At 38.9% G+C, this 16,396-nt stretch overlaps 1 protein-coding gene across 1 annotated transcript in view; it reads right to left on the bottom strand.

Annotated features, from left to right (window-relative positions):
* Positions 1-261: 261 nt before the first annotated feature.
* MPP7 (MAGUK p55 scaffold protein 7) overlaps positions 262-16,396 on the bottom strand; it is a 146,524-nt gene continuing 130,389 nt past the window's right edge. Inside the window, exons 14-18 of the mRNA XM_053957095.1 lie at positions 9,612-9,692; positions 7,699-7,792; positions 6,503-6,611; positions 4,859-5,002; positions 262-3,457 (exon numbers count right to left, since the gene is read on the bottom strand). Of these exons, the coding sequence (XP_053813070.1) occupies positions 3,278-3,457; positions 4,859-5,002; positions 6,503-6,611; positions 7,699-7,792; positions 9,612-9,692 (608 nt within the window). The 3' untranslated portion in view covers positions 262-3,277. The remainder of the gene's footprint in view (positions 3,458-4,858; positions 5,003-6,502; positions 6,612-7,698; positions 7,793-9,611; positions 9,693-16,396) is intronic.

Raw genomic sequence — 16,396 nt, 5'->3', positions numbered from 1 at the left:
ATTAGGTATTGGGAAGAAATTCATGACTGTGAGGGAGGCAAGACACTGAAACAGGTTGTTCAGAGACGTTGTGGATGCCCCATCCCTGGCAGTGTTCAAGGCCAGGTTCGATGGGGCTTAGAGTAATCTGGTCTAGTGAAAGTGTTCCTGACAATGCCAGAGGTGTTGGAAGAAGGTGATCTTTGAGGTTCCTTCCCACACAAACCATTCTGTGAGTCTATGATATGTTGTGGTGCGATTTTCAATAAAGAAAAAAACACCTTCAGTGGTATATCAATAATTTATTATTTTGCATAAGAAAGTAAGATCAGATTTCAGGTAAGACATCAACCAAGGACCTGATGGTGAATTCAAGTATAGAGTTTGGTACAATATTAAAAAATACTACCCTTTGTTTGAGTACAGCAAACAGCAAGAACACAATAAAAACATCTGGACTTGACTGTCAAAACATACATTTCTCTAAAAACCCACACAGCACAACTTGAATATGTGGAATATTGGAAACACGTTTAGTTGTCTTCATTCCCAAATTCTTAGGAGTCAAAGGAACAATCCACCCCCTGTTCTCCTTGATATCCCAGAACAGTTCAGCACAGCTCAGGATCTATCATGATAAGCAGGCTCCTGTCCTGTTGAAACTGTTTGACTAAGACATTTTTTCTGCCTAGACCTACTGTCATCTCTGCCTGCCTCGTGGAGGTCTTTGATTTTTAGCTTTTAAAGCTAAATAATGCAATAATGTTGATTTTAAAGAGCAATTTAGTAATGTAATTAAAAACATTTCTGACTTGTCAAAGACTGTGCACGTTTTACCCTGTTGGTTGGATCTATGTTTTTGAGATTCCCTTTCTTATGCAGGTGTTACCATTCAGGAATTAGCTCCTGGCTCAGAGACGGGGCAGGCAGCCATGGCTCTGGGAGACTGCTGCCAGGATGTGCTGCGGATCACAGGGTCGGTGTCTCTGGGAATGCAGCACAGCTCCACGCTGCTCACTGCTGCCCAGGACAGCAGAGCTGTGCACAAGATCCTCCCAGACCACACCGACCCAGGAATGGGAATTAAATTAATTTCAAAAAGACAGGAAAAACAGCCTGCAGGACAGCCAGAACTGTCCCTACCAGGGAGTTTGCAGATTATTCTAGCATGTACTTCACAAAGAGAAAAGCAGGTCCCTTATGCAAGCGTGACTGTACCCCAGTGTTCCAAGACAGCCCAAGTTAGGAGCAATGCTAATAGTGTTTTAGTAAGGACTAAAGCCCTTCCTGCTGGAAATAGCCACATCCCGAGAGATGCTAAGGGTCCTCTCCATTTCAAGAGATGGTGAAGGCACTTGGCATCTCGCAGACAAAGGCAAACTGACCCGCTGAATTCCATAGCCCCTGAAAAACAGTTTGATTTGCAGTGATTTTAAAAAAATAGAAAATGTTCTCTCAACTCAGATAATCTCTATGCAATTAATTTAATCAACAAATTCCTATTTATGTTACAAAAAAAAAAAAAAATTAAGTCCACCAGGAAAATGGTGAGATTTGACAGAAGTTACAGTAGAGCTGTTCAAGCAGAGCATTTATCCATACTGCGACTCAGTACATCTGTAACTCTTGCATAAACTTTTCCAGACTCCCAGGGATTTTGCTGTTGTTTCTTGCATTTCATTTGTTTTATAAGACTCTAAGCCAAATGCAATGGCCCACATATTAAATACACATTTAGAATAAAACGGCAAAACCTCATGGCTTTATCTGCATATGAACTGAAATAAACTATTTACATGGAATGTTGAGCTCCATTTACAGAGACTGTTTCAAATTACAGATTTAGTAATCTCTTTAATAAATGATCACATTGACAAGAAATTTAAAAACTTAACATCCCTTTTCAACCCTTTCATAAATATATAAAGTTACACTAAATTCTTTTTTCTTAAACAAGAGAGCTATATTCTTTTACAGATTAACATGAAATAATGGTTTCCTGTTTGAATGCCACAGATGGGATGATCTGAACTCAGCAAGTTCCTATACACATTCTGTACTTACAAGACATATTCACAACACAACACACAGGTGTTACTTGGTCTTTACATCTGTACTCATTTCCTGCATATCAGTAGTAAGTAAAGAAAAATACCAAATTATCTATTTTAAAAATACATCCTCTAATAGACATTTGCTTAACACTGACACATCAAATCTTAAAATGGGGTTTCCAACTGTATTGTTTCCAGTGACAAGGATGTTTTTTATAGTGAACTCTAAAGCTTTAATTTATTTTTGAATGAAGACAAAATACATGTTATACTACTAAAAAGTATCACTACATACTCAACAATAAAAAGAACTGCTTCTCAGATGTCCAAGGTTTCCTCACTGTTTGAAAATTTCTGATGGGAAAATTATTCTAAAGTGTGCCAAAAAAATTTAAAATCAATTTGAAGGGGAAAAAATATTCTTACTTTGTTGCTATTCATATCACTTTGTCACTGATTTTACAGAAGTTTAATCCCAAAGCCTTTGAAGTTATATACACACAAACTCACATTTTTTCCTATTTAAATAATTATTCCCATGACTTTTCTTTGTTGTGCCACAGAGCATGCCTGAAAGTACTTTCAATCCATGCATGCTCACAGCTGAGTGTTTCACTATTAAGCCACTGAATACATCTTTCTTTCCATGATTATGTAATTGCAAAAGAATATTTAAATCTGTATATTTAAGTCTATACATTTAAGACAAGGTTCACATCTAGAAAAGTAAAAACACATTGATACATAATTAAAACTATGGTGTATTCCTCATAAAAATGTTGGTCACTTTTGCCTGTTTCAGTTCTTGCAAGCACTGAAAGGGCAATAACTTCCAAGTGCTGTTGTGCTCTTTTATGGGAACAGTTATGCTTAAAACCACTGAAGTGCTGATCTCCAGCATCAATTTTTATCTTCTGCAAACTCTGTGCTAAAAACACTCACCTTGGAAACACACAGATGATGATAAAGAGGTGTCTGGCAGTTTTGCTACACTAGTATTAGCTCACTTTATGGAGCACAGAAAATCTGTGGTTTAATCTGACTGTTCTGCCCCAAACTGTGGGCAGCAGAATTGAAGACACAGGAAAACAAGACCAGTTCCAAGTGCATGAAGAGTATACCTGCTGCTCAGTAGAGTTAAAATCCCTCCTTCCCAAGAAAGCGGCCATTGAGTAAAAGCCTAACCATGCCCAAGGTTTAGATGCTGATACAACAGCAGAGGTTTTGTCTACCCTAAAATGTTACTATGAGTGTAGCCAGCTGACAGGAACCCAGAAGGTCTCGGTCTCCAACCTGTCAAAAGTTGTTTTAAGCTCACTGTAAGCTGTAGCGAGGTCATCGTTGACTATCACCTTGTCAAAAAGGTGGCCATACTGACTCTCCATCAAATGGGCAGATTTAATCATTTCGTGAAAATCTTCTTCCTAGTAAGAGCAGTGCAATAAAAATCAGTGCACAGCCAGTCCATAGCAACCCTGCAGAAACTCTTTCTGTATTAAACATGGTCTAATTGTCTATTAAACAATGTCTAATTTCTTATCTCATCAGGAGATGGAAACTGTACCTCTAATTAAAAAAAAATAGAGATTACAATTAAAAGTGATCTCAGAGAGTATTCTGATGAGTAGACTGAGCTCAACAGGCAATTCTTTAATCTCTCCCTTTGTAGTGACACAATTAGTCACTGCACGGTAATTACGGAGACATTTTCTTTTAGCAGCACCAGTGGAAAATGTTTCTTGCTGTTTACTTTGATGATACATTTAAAGTTTAATTATGTTAATCTCAGCTTGCTATTAGCACTTACAGCACAGCCCTTTTAAGAGCTTGGGAGGAGTAATCATTTTATGCCTTGTTCAATCTGGTTTAGTGGATTTCATGTTTGGGGAGGGAACAAATCTTACTAATTTGTTTAAATGACTTTGAGAGATGAAACCTGTCCTAACTAAGCAGTGGCCTGAAGGTTGCTCTTAAGAACAAATTCCTCTTAATTTTATACACCACAAATCAACATTTTTTTACAGAACGTAATTTCCAAACTATTCCAAATGCACATTCTACACAGATACAGTCTCTGTATCTGTGATTCACTTTGAAATAAAACCTAAGTAATCTTAAGGAACACCAGAATGAGGAAAAATGATAAACACTGTAAATACAGATAAACAGTCTAATGATGATCAACTTTGCTGTAGATTCAATTAAAATATTATTTCATTATATTACAAGGAAGCAAATATGTTAATATTGGGCAATTAATTTTTTTTTCTGACTGTTGACAAAACCCAGCATTTGTTCCTTTCTTAGATATCTCTTCTTCTATCTTACAATGTTCCATTTGCCTATAACATTTAAAAAACCCTCTATTTCTCTTATCCACAAATAGGGGCTACTTGTTAAAGTAGCGTTTACTTTTTCAATTGGTTCTTTATATTTGCATTTTCTTCTAAATTTAGACCTCTTAATGCAGTTGATAAAACAAATACATTCTTATATTTTAACAGAAACATCTAAGCCCAGGTGCAATTTTTTTAAAGGAAATACACAGCATTATCTCTTATAAAGATATGCTTGCACTGTGGGGGTTCTTTAATGACAAAAAGTCAGAGGAGCATGGAAACTGTGAATACCCATGAGCATATCAAACAATGAAAACACCACAGCAAATGTGTAATGTGAGAGAAGTTGTGAAACAGCAAGATTCTCGTGAAAGCCCTGACAAGTGCTGCCAGTAAGAACCAGAGATCACCTTTATTTTCAGGGTAAACTGCTACACGAAAACTCCTGACAGGTTCTCCTGATTTACCATGTCTAATTATACTCACCGTAAAAGGTTTTGCAGTTCCCTTATCATCTTTACTTGAAATAATCTTGGCATTTTTTCTGGTTTCTCTCAAACGGTCAAGTGATGGAGGTTTTATAAATATAACAAATGGTTTAAACTCATATGTCCGCAAGTGTTTCACTGTCTGGGAAGAAGAAATATTTTAATTAATCAATTAATTTTATTAATGTTATTATTTTAATTAATTTAAATAATTCTAATATTTTAATTAATTAATATTTTAATTAATTAATTAGCTTATTTGCATTTTACTGTAATAAAAGAAACTCCCCACTGACCATAATAAACCCATAAAGCATTTCTAGGCAGGTATTTTTCATTTACTGCCATCCTGCTCTGCTGACCAGCATTGATTCATCTAGGGAGAATTTTCAGAATGGTAATAAAACTCTTTCTTCAAGGGTGATCATTGGTCTTGATTTCCACACGACTGCTGGTAAGCCCCATGAAGTCTGGCAAAGTTTGAGTTGTGCACACCAGTGCTACTGGCAGTGAGAGGAAGGAGGGGAACAGCAGGTATTCAGGGGAGGAGGAAAAGTTCAACCCATTTTAGCAAGAATAACCCATGAACATTAGCAGAAAGAGGTATCTGTGACACTTGTTCACAAAAGGTCAATGATTTTTCTCTTTAGTACTGTGTGCCCACCACACAACTCCCTGCTGTTCATTTTTCCTGAGTGACCTATGTATGGTGTTGGAGGCAGCTCTATGATTCAGCTGCAGCACAGGGTGGATGGTCAGAAGCTTTCTATCCTCTCCACCCTGCCACAGCCCACAGGAAAATCCCATGTTGGAGAGTGGGATCCCAGAATGGTTCACAAGCTTGTGTCCCCAAGAGAATTTAGTGCTTTGCAGAAACACAGGGTTGTGTGGGACAGGCAATGGATTCATCAGGTCCTCTCCTCCCCTGGCATGGGCTATGGCTTCCCTGGCTACTCCTCTGCCAGGGCAGCCCCTGCCCTGCTCCCAGGGAACAGCCCCGCATCTGAAACTGCCCTGGGAGCTGCGCACAAGCTGCCAGGGTGCAGAAGCCATACACTGGCCACCCTTGGAGAAGCGATGCTCTGGCTGGGTTTAAACAAACTAGTCCAGCTCCTAGAAGCACTGTGGTTATTAGGAGCAAAAAAATTCCCAGTGGAGCTGTTCAGCGGGGTTGAAAGACAAGAAAAAATAGTTTAGAGAGGAATATCCTTAACAATTATCCAGCCAACATCACATTTAGTGCATTCCTTGACTCATGTCCATCCTGCATGGAAACCCTTGGCATGAACAGTCTAGTGAAACATGTGAGAGAGAGCTGCTGGACTTGGTGATAACTCAAAACTATTCTGAAATTAAAGTTTCAGAGACAATCTCTTGCCCAAACTAACAGAAAGATAAATGGAAATATAGGAGCATTCTATAATTAAATCTTTAGTATTATGCTGCAGGCTTCCAATTCCTTTATTTACTGGCTGTATATTTGTCTCTTTTCAGAAAGCCTTGCTGAGATAAAGGTAGCAAAAAAACCCACTCAACAGTCATTCAGTGTAGGATAAAGTACACCTTTTGAGAAGTATTTTTTACTGGGATCCCAATACGCAATATGGGGAAGTAAAAGAGTTCAGAAGACATGCTTACTTACATGAGGTTGCACATCCAACAAACAAACTTTGTTTTTAGCTAGAACTGATCGAACAGAGTCTAAACTTGTACCATAGTAGTTGTTCTTATACTCGCCATACTCGATAAACCTGTGGCAGAAGGTGAAAACAACTGGAATAATTTCCATTTTCTCCAGAAAAAAAGCTTACCAGTTTGCTTTATAAGATTTAATTCAGAAGCAAAAATATTTTACTTTACATGAGAGTTCTACCATGTTTTATAAAGGAAATGCTGTCAAGTACTTCAGCATGTCAATTTTAAGAAATCTTCTACTTTACTGCTTTCAAATCAGTAACACCTGCTTGTATTACAGTTAAAGAGAAAAAAGCACTGTAGTCCAACAGCCCACTAATGTTTTCCATCACCTCTTTTTCTGAACTAATGCAATGCAATAAAACAGTGGATAAGCTAAACAATAGAAACTACTGAAATTTCATTGCACACTACAGAATATCCAAATTCTCTGTCTCAGAAGAGGAGGAGTGATGACGGTGCTGGTGGAACCAAGGCAGCTGGTTATTTGCTATAAAAGTACAAGCACTATTTGCCAGAAAAGCAAAGCACAGTTTGAAGTTTCAATAAAACCCACAGCTTTGTGTCTAATACACTTTTGCCCTCTGAAACTGGGGCAGAATTTCAAGCTACAGAATTTTACAGGCTGCTGGAGAGCACGATGCTACCATTGTCTCTTCATTTTAGTTTACTTTCTGGAGGGTGTACAGGCAGGGGCTTCATTGTAGATCTCTAAATTCAAAAGCAGAGGAAGTGCCTGGCCTGAAAGAGAGCAGAACTATGCAAACATTGACTCAGGCACGTCGGCAGCACTTCCACGCCCCTCTTCCCTAGAGCTGCAGTGCTTTACTGCTATGACAGAAGATGCTCTATTAAAAAAATGCCCCCCATCCCAAGCACCTAAAATTTCAGTGTCTCCTTGAGGAGCTGTGGTACTGAAACTACTCGTAAGCTTAGTTACGAGTAGTTGTGTTTGCACATACTGCTTTTTTTAACTCTGTATTTTTCCCCAGCTGCTTATATAACAACATGTAATTTTAACACATCTTCAAATCATTGCAACTTATATCCACTTTGACTTATTATCTAAAATAACAACCAGCCCCATTTTATAATAAACCATTGTTTTAACTGCAGTTCTAGTTAAAAATCTCTTCAACATACTTGTTATTCTGTACGTCTGTCTCAAACAAGTGCTTGGAAATGAAAATGTATTCGACACCATCACTTTCTTGGCTTCTCCTTGGACGGGTAGTGTCTGCAGTTTCATCATATTAAAAAAAAAAAAAAAAAAAGGAAAATATGCACAAAACAATATAATGCAAACCAGTTCAGGAAAAGCTGAAAAGCACGAACTCTTTGTGCAATACTAAGCATAGCACTTCCCTCACTTCTGAAGCACATAAGGCTGCTCTGAATCTGGTAGGCAGCACACAAGCATATGACAGGATTGAGTTTTAAATGCATGCAGGAAAATCAGGAAAAAACCTATTGGACAAGTATCAGATTATCATTTTTTATTAAGTAGTGGAAAAATCCAATAAAATGAGGACAGCTGAATAATAGAAGGAACAGCAGTCCATAACAATTACCCCAGCCTTGCCTCTTGTTAAACTTATTAGCATATGAGACCATAAAGGGAAACAAAGCACACCATCCTGATTTATAAAATGTTATGTTCATTAACAACTCTTGTAGCTATGGTATGTGAAGCATGGTAATAAAAAAATAGGGTGTGAACTTTATGTTTTAGTGCTTTTCTTTATCCTGTGATCAAAATAGAATTCCATTTTCTTTCAGTAGCCTTGTATTATTCACACTTCTTACCTTCCCCCAAGTAGGTATAAGAGGTTTGCCTATAATATTTGTGGGGTTGTCATTTATGATTAATGAACCCATTAAAACATCCTATTTCAAACAAGTTGAATACTACAGCACTGTGCACTCTTCATCACATATAGTCATACAAAACCTGCTTGCAGCAACACAGTCTTAAATGCCATTTGATATATCACTCTTCTTAGGCTGACACAATGAGGAACATTTCCAAGACAGGAACCCCATTCTCTCTCCAAGTCCTGACTTACTGAATTTCAGGGAGAGAGATTCCTTTACATGTTTGTTTTAGCTTATAACCACAAATTTGGAAGAGAAAGAGAGAAGGCAGCTTGATGGATACTGTCAACTTTTAGAGAAATATTTTTGGGCAAATTATTGCATATACTTTAATGCATTAAATATTTTGGGAACACCTAGCTTTTTTGTTATTGTTGCTTTCAATACCCAATTGAAGCAAATATATGCAAAAGAAATGACTTGCCAAACTAAACACATTAATTTTTCTACTTAGCAAATTCATTCATACATATACACTTCACAGAATATCTGCACTTGCAAAAAACCTGTGACAGAATCTCCCAAATTCAGAATGCTGGAGCCATATTTTTGAAGGATCCCTATAGAAGGTACAAGTAGAAAGCAAACCAAGAAATCAAAGTCTAAAACTGTTGAGTTATCCATATTAAAGAAAACACAGTAAAGTATTGTAGAAGTTAATAAAACACAATGTTACTCAATTTTATAAAAATCACACTACTTGGTCAGAGACAGGAAAGAGGAAAAAACATCCCCAGATCAACTCTTCTAAAGCTAATAAAAGGGATTTAATTAATTTAGTGACAGGATTAAACTGCTTATAATCAATCTTCATTTTTAGCCTAACAGATAAAGGCCAGTTTGCTGAATGCAAGCATTGGTAACGGAGTGCATTTTGCTGCTTTATAGCCAAATCCAGGGTGTTCTTCAGCTGAGTTTCATTTACTAAACCTCAGTAACATCAATCATGCTAAACTTGTACTGAAAGAGTACTGCAATGCCTCTGAGCCAAAAAGCTCTATCAGTTTAATCAATGCTATTTCATACAGAACTGCAGCAGCACTTTTAAAAATAAGAAAAGCAATCTGGATGTCAAGCATGCATTTAGAGACCCAAATTTCTAAGTACCTTAAAGGTAATAAAATAATAAAGGCCAGTAATGCAAGTATATAATTAGAGAATAGGAGTGCATTTTTACTTACGTGGCACTGTTACCCCGTAGTGCTGGGTATCACTGATTAGCAATTTCCGTTTAAGTTCATTCAGTCCAACCCCTACAGGACCTGAAAGAAAAAAACTGTCCTGTTTCCCAACAGCCAGTTGTCTCTGGTATTCAGGTGCAAGTATGCTCCAAGACTACATAACCTATAGCTGTGACATTACTGCCTTTTAGTCAGTGATTTGGAGACACCCATGGCTCCAGCCCCTCCTAGTATATACAGGGCTGACAAATTTCAGGGTATGCAGTAGGCAGTTACTCTGTTCTGACTTTATTACTGAGGAACTATCAGTGAAAAAAAGTTGCCAGCAAAGCTGACTTTCTTTTCTGCAGCAACTACCCTCAGCCTGCACCCACCTCCATGTCAGCCCTACTACCAACCCCTGCCAACCTGCAGCTTTCCAGAACAAAAACTGGTTTGGCTGTTTATTTTGCCAGAATACCTCCAACTTGCAGATTAGAGGACCCCCGCTGGCACGTGCAAAGTGCCCCCAAAGCCTCTGCACTGTGTGTCAGCACGGCCTCACTCCCTCCTGCTGCTGCATCCCTTGCCTGCACCAGATGCCCCTGGGGACAATTGCTTCCACCTTCCCATGCCCTGGGAGCACTGCTCCTTCCAACCCTTGTTGCAGGCAGGAACACTGCCCAGCTCCTGGCTGCCTGTAGCTGTCACCATCCACCTTTCGACTGCGTGAGGGTGGCATTGCATGGAGAGAGGAAGGAAGGGCAGAACTTGCCAGGTCACAACCCATTTGGGATGTGTGGGTTTCTTTCTTTGTTGTTGATTTTCTTTTAAACTGTGCTTGTCTCCTGCCTGCTGTCTGAACGGGTCCAAAGCAAATGTTTCCTTCTTCATGCAACTGCCAAAGAGAGACCACGACCACTCTTGGAAGGAGGATGGCAGGAAGAAACAAAGACTGCATGGAATTTTTTTGACCCGTCTCCTCCACCTCCACTTGAGTACTGCTGTACTAGAAGCAACAGAGCAAGATGTTCCTCTTGGCTTTCGAGTTGTCCCTAATTCTTAGCTTTTTGCCAGTGGTGCCTTAGGTTTCTGTGAGGGCACTCTCTCCTGTGAGGTCTCAAAGGCTCCACAGGCACTCGATGCCTGTCCCCAGGAGCCCTTCATGCAGGGCTCCAGCCTGCCTGCCCACTTTGGTGACAGGGCCATGGTGCTGTGTGTGAAGGGAGCTCAGCTCTGCATGTTCTTATATTTCTGACAGTGGAGAGCCTTCATTTCTACAGAGCCAGGTCAACAGCAGAAGGCAAAGGAGAATGAGTCATTTGAACCATATCCTAAATAATGCAAGGATAATACCAGTGGCTTTAAGGAAAATTCTTGCACATTTAGTAAAAGGGACACATGCATATATGGAGTGCTTCTTAACAAAGACATTTTAAACATTGTAAATACAAAACCTTATAAACATTTCAATGAAATAATGTTGTAACCACTACTTACTAGTCAGAGTCCAAAAACAGACTGATGCTTCAGTACCTTCAAGTGCCTATGTAAAAATGACCATACACCCTGTCTGGAGTTGAAACACATAATGATGAAAAGCAAGTGCTTGCTACTTTGTTGCTACCCCCAGACTATGGCTCTGCTGTAAAATCTCAAGAGTTTCTACATTTAAAGTTTCTATGTGTTCACATCAGTTAAACACACAACTATATTTCACGTTCCATCTCTGACCTTCCTGTAAATTAATCTATCAGTATGTATAAATGTTTATTTAATATGGTGTACAGCAGCCTCTACTGGTGCATGTCTGCAGAGGACAGCAATGTGTTATGTAGATAATGGCATCACTTTTGTTATAATTTTTTTTTTTCCTTTTTATAATAGTTTAGCTCTTTAAGGCAGATATGGACTTTTATAGGAAAAGTAATTAAAACTCTTAATATATCCTAGCAAAGTAAACCAAATGAAATGGAACTAATTTCTTTAAAATCAATCTATTACTTTTAAGCAAAAAATTTTTCCCATCAAATTCACACAAATATTATTTCCTTAGTCTACATGCTGTCAAATCAACAGTATGCTTTTAGCTCTATTTATATATGTAGAGTCCAGGCTTCACTTCCTGCGACACACGCTTTGGAAACTTAGCTTAACTCTGTTTCCAGACCACAACTTCACTACTACTGTCTCCCCTTCCAGATTAACATTTTTAAATCATCTTTAAATTGAACTACTGAAAGGTGTAGAGTCTTCTTTTTCAGTGCTGTCGTCACAGAGTTCTCATAACTGCAGCATATGGACACTGAAGGCTGATTCCAGCTCAGCAAAACCATCCATTATGTGAATTTTTATACTACCTCTCCCAAGTTAATATACAGTTCCTTTCTAAATATTCTTTTCATTTTCATGCAGCAGAGAAAGATGCCAGTTTATAATAGTTATGAATCTGAACACAATTTGAACTCAAAAAGAGAATAAAGTGTCAGGATTTAAAAGGATAATCCTGATTCTTATAGTCAAATATAAGGCATGCAGGATCCATGTCTGTAGTGTAGTTTTGGTTTACTATAAATCACCCCAGGCAGCAATATTTACAGTTATGCTGACAGGTTTAGAGATACTTTGCTTACTTTTTTAAAGGAACATTTGTGCTGCTTGCTGTTGCATGTTAAGTCATGTTAATGGTCAAATCCTGCACAAGTGGACTGCAGTGCCTACCTCAATTTATTGAGAGACATCTGCAGAATTAAACTACCAATCATTAAAACTTGCACTAAATTTTGTACCACTCAGACACGTCTGAAGAAAACTGACAAAACTGTAAGTTTAGGTCTTGGGAGGTTTAAGTCAACCAGCCATTCTTCACTCACAGACAGATAATGAGCTCCTAGTAGTCTTTTGGAAAGAAAAGAAAAGGAAAGTAGTCTTTCAGAAAAGATTTTGTGAGTTAGATGACAATGTCCCTGCTGGGATCACAAAAACCCAGTAGGAGACATGCCTTGAGAGAGCCTCTGTGGCTCAGTTCCTAGTACAGTATAATGCAATGGCTGCACATGCATGTCTGACTGCAGCTCAGTGTGGTAGGAAAGGAGAACCTCATTTTCTTGTGTTTCTGTACATTTTAACGAGTAGTGGGAGTGTACTTTGAGATCTGCAGTTCACTGAAGTAGGATCAGTGAGTTCATACTGGTGTTCTTATGGGCAATGCCAGGCACTATGTCACATCCTATGTATTTGTTCCTGAACCTTGCTAACCTTCCCATGCCTTCAGTCAGGAAGTTTTAATGCACATAGCAATTATAGGTCTCTTTCTTCATTGTCCTGTTAGTTGACTGGAAGTAGCATGGCCATGGTAGGCCATTTCCTGCACTACTGCTGTAGGTCAATTAAGACTCTGCAAGCCACTGAACATGTTAAAGCTAGAGTCAGGAGAGGTGGAGAGTTAAAAGGCCCTTTCATTTCATCCTCCTTTGCTCTGAAATAAATCTGGCCTCATCATAACTCCTTCATGGTAAAACCAGAGGTGATGGATTTTAAAAAATACAACAAATGGAGAGCTTTTCCAGTTCCAGATTTTCTTTGCAGTAGTGACCACTTCTTTGTGGGAAGTACTGACAGTCTCATTCAGAGACAGGTTTTTCTGATCATGTCAGACACCAGTAACAACTTCTCCTTTATGGTTATACACCTCTGGTCCTTGTTTCCACCACTGCCCACTTTGGACAGAGGCATCACCATGGGTGACCACAGCACCTGAAAGGCTCTGCACACCTCCAGTGATCACATTGAATGCACAGAACAGTGTGTGTTCTGGGGGACAAGTGCTCATGGTTTGTTGCTGACAACTTCACTTCATCCTGCCCGTTCAGAAAGCTCTGACTTAGCTGAAACGATGCCAGATAAAGTTATTGCATGTAGCACATTCATTCTAACTCTAAGGAAATAAAATTTATGCTACTCTGGCTCTTTAAATTAACCAGAGCAGAAGACTTTGTGAGCAGGGCTTTTCCCTCACTAATACAAATGAAAATTCTAGTGTCTAAATAATACAAGTCATATTAAAATATTCTACCTTGGTCTGATGGGGCTGTGAGGTATGTAACACTTAGGATGCAGGCAGCTTTTGTGGTGGAAGACTTTAAGGATTTCTTGGCAGCTTGGGAACAGTAAGTTACTAGAAGCAGACTGATGACATAATATTGGATAATTTTGTTTTTAGCAGACTCATCACAATTCTAACAATTAAAAGCACACAGAAATATTTGTATAATTACTGCTTTAGATGATGTTATTTTAGCCCCAAGGATTTGCAGGGCTTTATTAACGAACTTACATTTGCAGGCAAGGTAAAATCTTGACAAACTGGTACATTGAGCTGAACCTGAGAGTAGTGTGTATCACACAACAGGGCACTGAAATTACTGTGTGTGCAATTTGTGTTCTTTAAATTAGACTAGACCAATTCAAAATGAAGTGAAATTTGTTTTAAAGCGGTCAAACTCCCTCCCCCTAAAAAAAAGGGGGGGAAACCAAACCTAAATGTCCCCTTTTAAACAGTAAATAATATATTTAGACCCAGCATAACACAACAGACATCTAGAGCCTCCACCAATTATAGCTATAAATTAATTATATGTTCCTTTCTTTCCTAGTACTACTATATTCAATGTATTATATGGAATGCTGCTACTGGCATACAAAAAGCTTTTAAAATGTGTTTGCTTCTACTATACCTGTATTGCTTAGCTCTGCTAGTTTTTTCCACATTTTGCCCAAGACATTTTTATGGTATTGGCTAGACTTAAGCTGCTCTTAATATCCAGAGAAAAAACATTAGAATTACTGAAGTCCGCAATAAATTTTTGAATTGCTTTTGTTACTGAAAAAGCACTCTTTCTTCATTTGATTTATTACAACAAAAATCAAATGGAATCTCTAGGCATTCCTTAGATCAGACATATGCAATTTGTTATAAAAAGTCTACTTATCACACTTTTGCACTACACTCTGTTGATGTAACTGTAAAATCAACTCAACCATGTTATTACTTCTCGTATATAACCCAAAATCTCACAGTGATCACACTAGTAGGTGGCTGATTTTTAATGCGGGAGAGTGACAAAACTGTTTATTAAAAACTCAATTTCATGTTCCCTTGGATATGAGCGATATAAAAACACAGCTACTCAACAGTTCCTAACAGTCCCTGATAGAGGGTCATATTTCCCTGCTCTGCCTTCATTCTGCCTCCATTCCTTCAGAATGGAGGAAATTTTACTAATGAAGAATCAGCCTATGTGTTACTGCCAAGGAAATGATAATCTACAAGACATTACTCATTCATAGCAATGGTTACTCATTACTCATTGGTACTCCAATTGTTACCTTTGAAAAGCTTAAAGTAATGCACTTCCTCTCTTTTTGGGAGACTGAAGCAAAGCATTTTGATTATACAATAAATGCTGTGAGGAAGCCATGGCAGATTATAGAAGCCATGAGGAAGCCATGAGAGATTATAGAAGAACAGAAAGCTGACTAAGGGTAATATGTTGAGTCCTCTGCAGCTGTGCTTATATTCATACTTGGCCTACAGAGGTCCACATTGCATCCACCTTTCTTACTACTTCTCCATTTACTTTTTCTAACTCAGTAGGTGATTTTGTTTCTCTCCACTTTTATTGTCTGTCTTCGTTGACCAGGTACTTATCCTGTTCTTTTGGGTTTTTTTTTCCACATAGATATATTGATTGATCACTAAGAGTGGAATATCAACATAATTCTTTTGAGTTTTAGTACAGCTTGACTGCCACATTCAGATTTGTAACCATGGTAGCTGTATTTTAATGTCATCTCCCCTTGGTTTAGGAAAGCTTTAAACACAATCTCCTAAAGCATCCTTCTATGCAAGTTAAGACATCCTGTCTAGAAAAGTGGACAGGTGAAAAAATGGAGCATGTTCAAAAGGAAGGGGTTATAGGTCTGTGCTCTATGACTCATTATAAGGGGAGTTCCCTGGGACATACTCTGTTTCACATCCATACCAACAACACAGGGTAGGCCCTTACAAAGCTTGCCCACATGGCAAGATGGGTGATACAAGTGACTTGCTCAAGGGCAGGACTTCCATCCAGAGAGCTCCAGGCATAAGCTGGCAGAACTTAGTGAAATTTGATGAGGATAAAGTTCTGCATTACAGGCTGGGGACTGACAGGCTGGATGACAAGGGCCTTGGGGTTCAGGTGGGCAGAGCTGAGCATGAGTCCCCAGCGCTCGCTGCAGCAATGAAGGGTAACAGGGGACTGGGCTGTACCAGCAAGAGCCTGGCCCATAGATAGAGGGGAATGATTCTTCCCCTTCACTCAGCACTTGTCAGTCCCTTGTGAGGAATACTCTGTCCACAACAAGCCCTGCACTAAAATACTGTTGATAAACTGGATCAAAGGCATCAGAGGCCTCGAAGATGGTTAGGAACTGAACCTGTAAGAGAGACTGACGGATTTGGGCTTGCCTGGCTTGGGGAAGAGATGTCTTGGGGGGGACCCACCAGAAACCTTCTGACACTCACTGAAAAGATGGAAGCCACCTCTTAACTGTGGCATGAGGTAAGACAGGGAAGACATGATGGGAAGACAGGTTCCCAAAGCTGCTGCCATCAGCAACCCGTTCAGAACCTGGTGTTGATCTCATGCAGTGGGAGGCTGGACCAGGTGAACTCCTGAGATCCCTTCAAATCTAAATGACTTTCTCGTAAGCATTGTGCTAATCAGCAGGTTTCTGTTTTAGGAGGTCAAAAATAAAGAAAA

This window comes from Vidua chalybeata, chromosome 1, assembly GCF_026979565.1.
Source record: "Vidua chalybeata isolate OUT-0048 chromosome 1, bVidCha1 merged haplotype, whole genome shotgun sequence".
NCBI classification, from domain to species: domain Eukaryota; kingdom Metazoa; phylum Chordata; class Aves; order Passeriformes; family Viduidae; genus Vidua; species Vidua chalybeata.
Note: the sequence above shows the minus strand (reverse complement) of the source record. Positions and strands in the feature narration are given on the sequence as shown.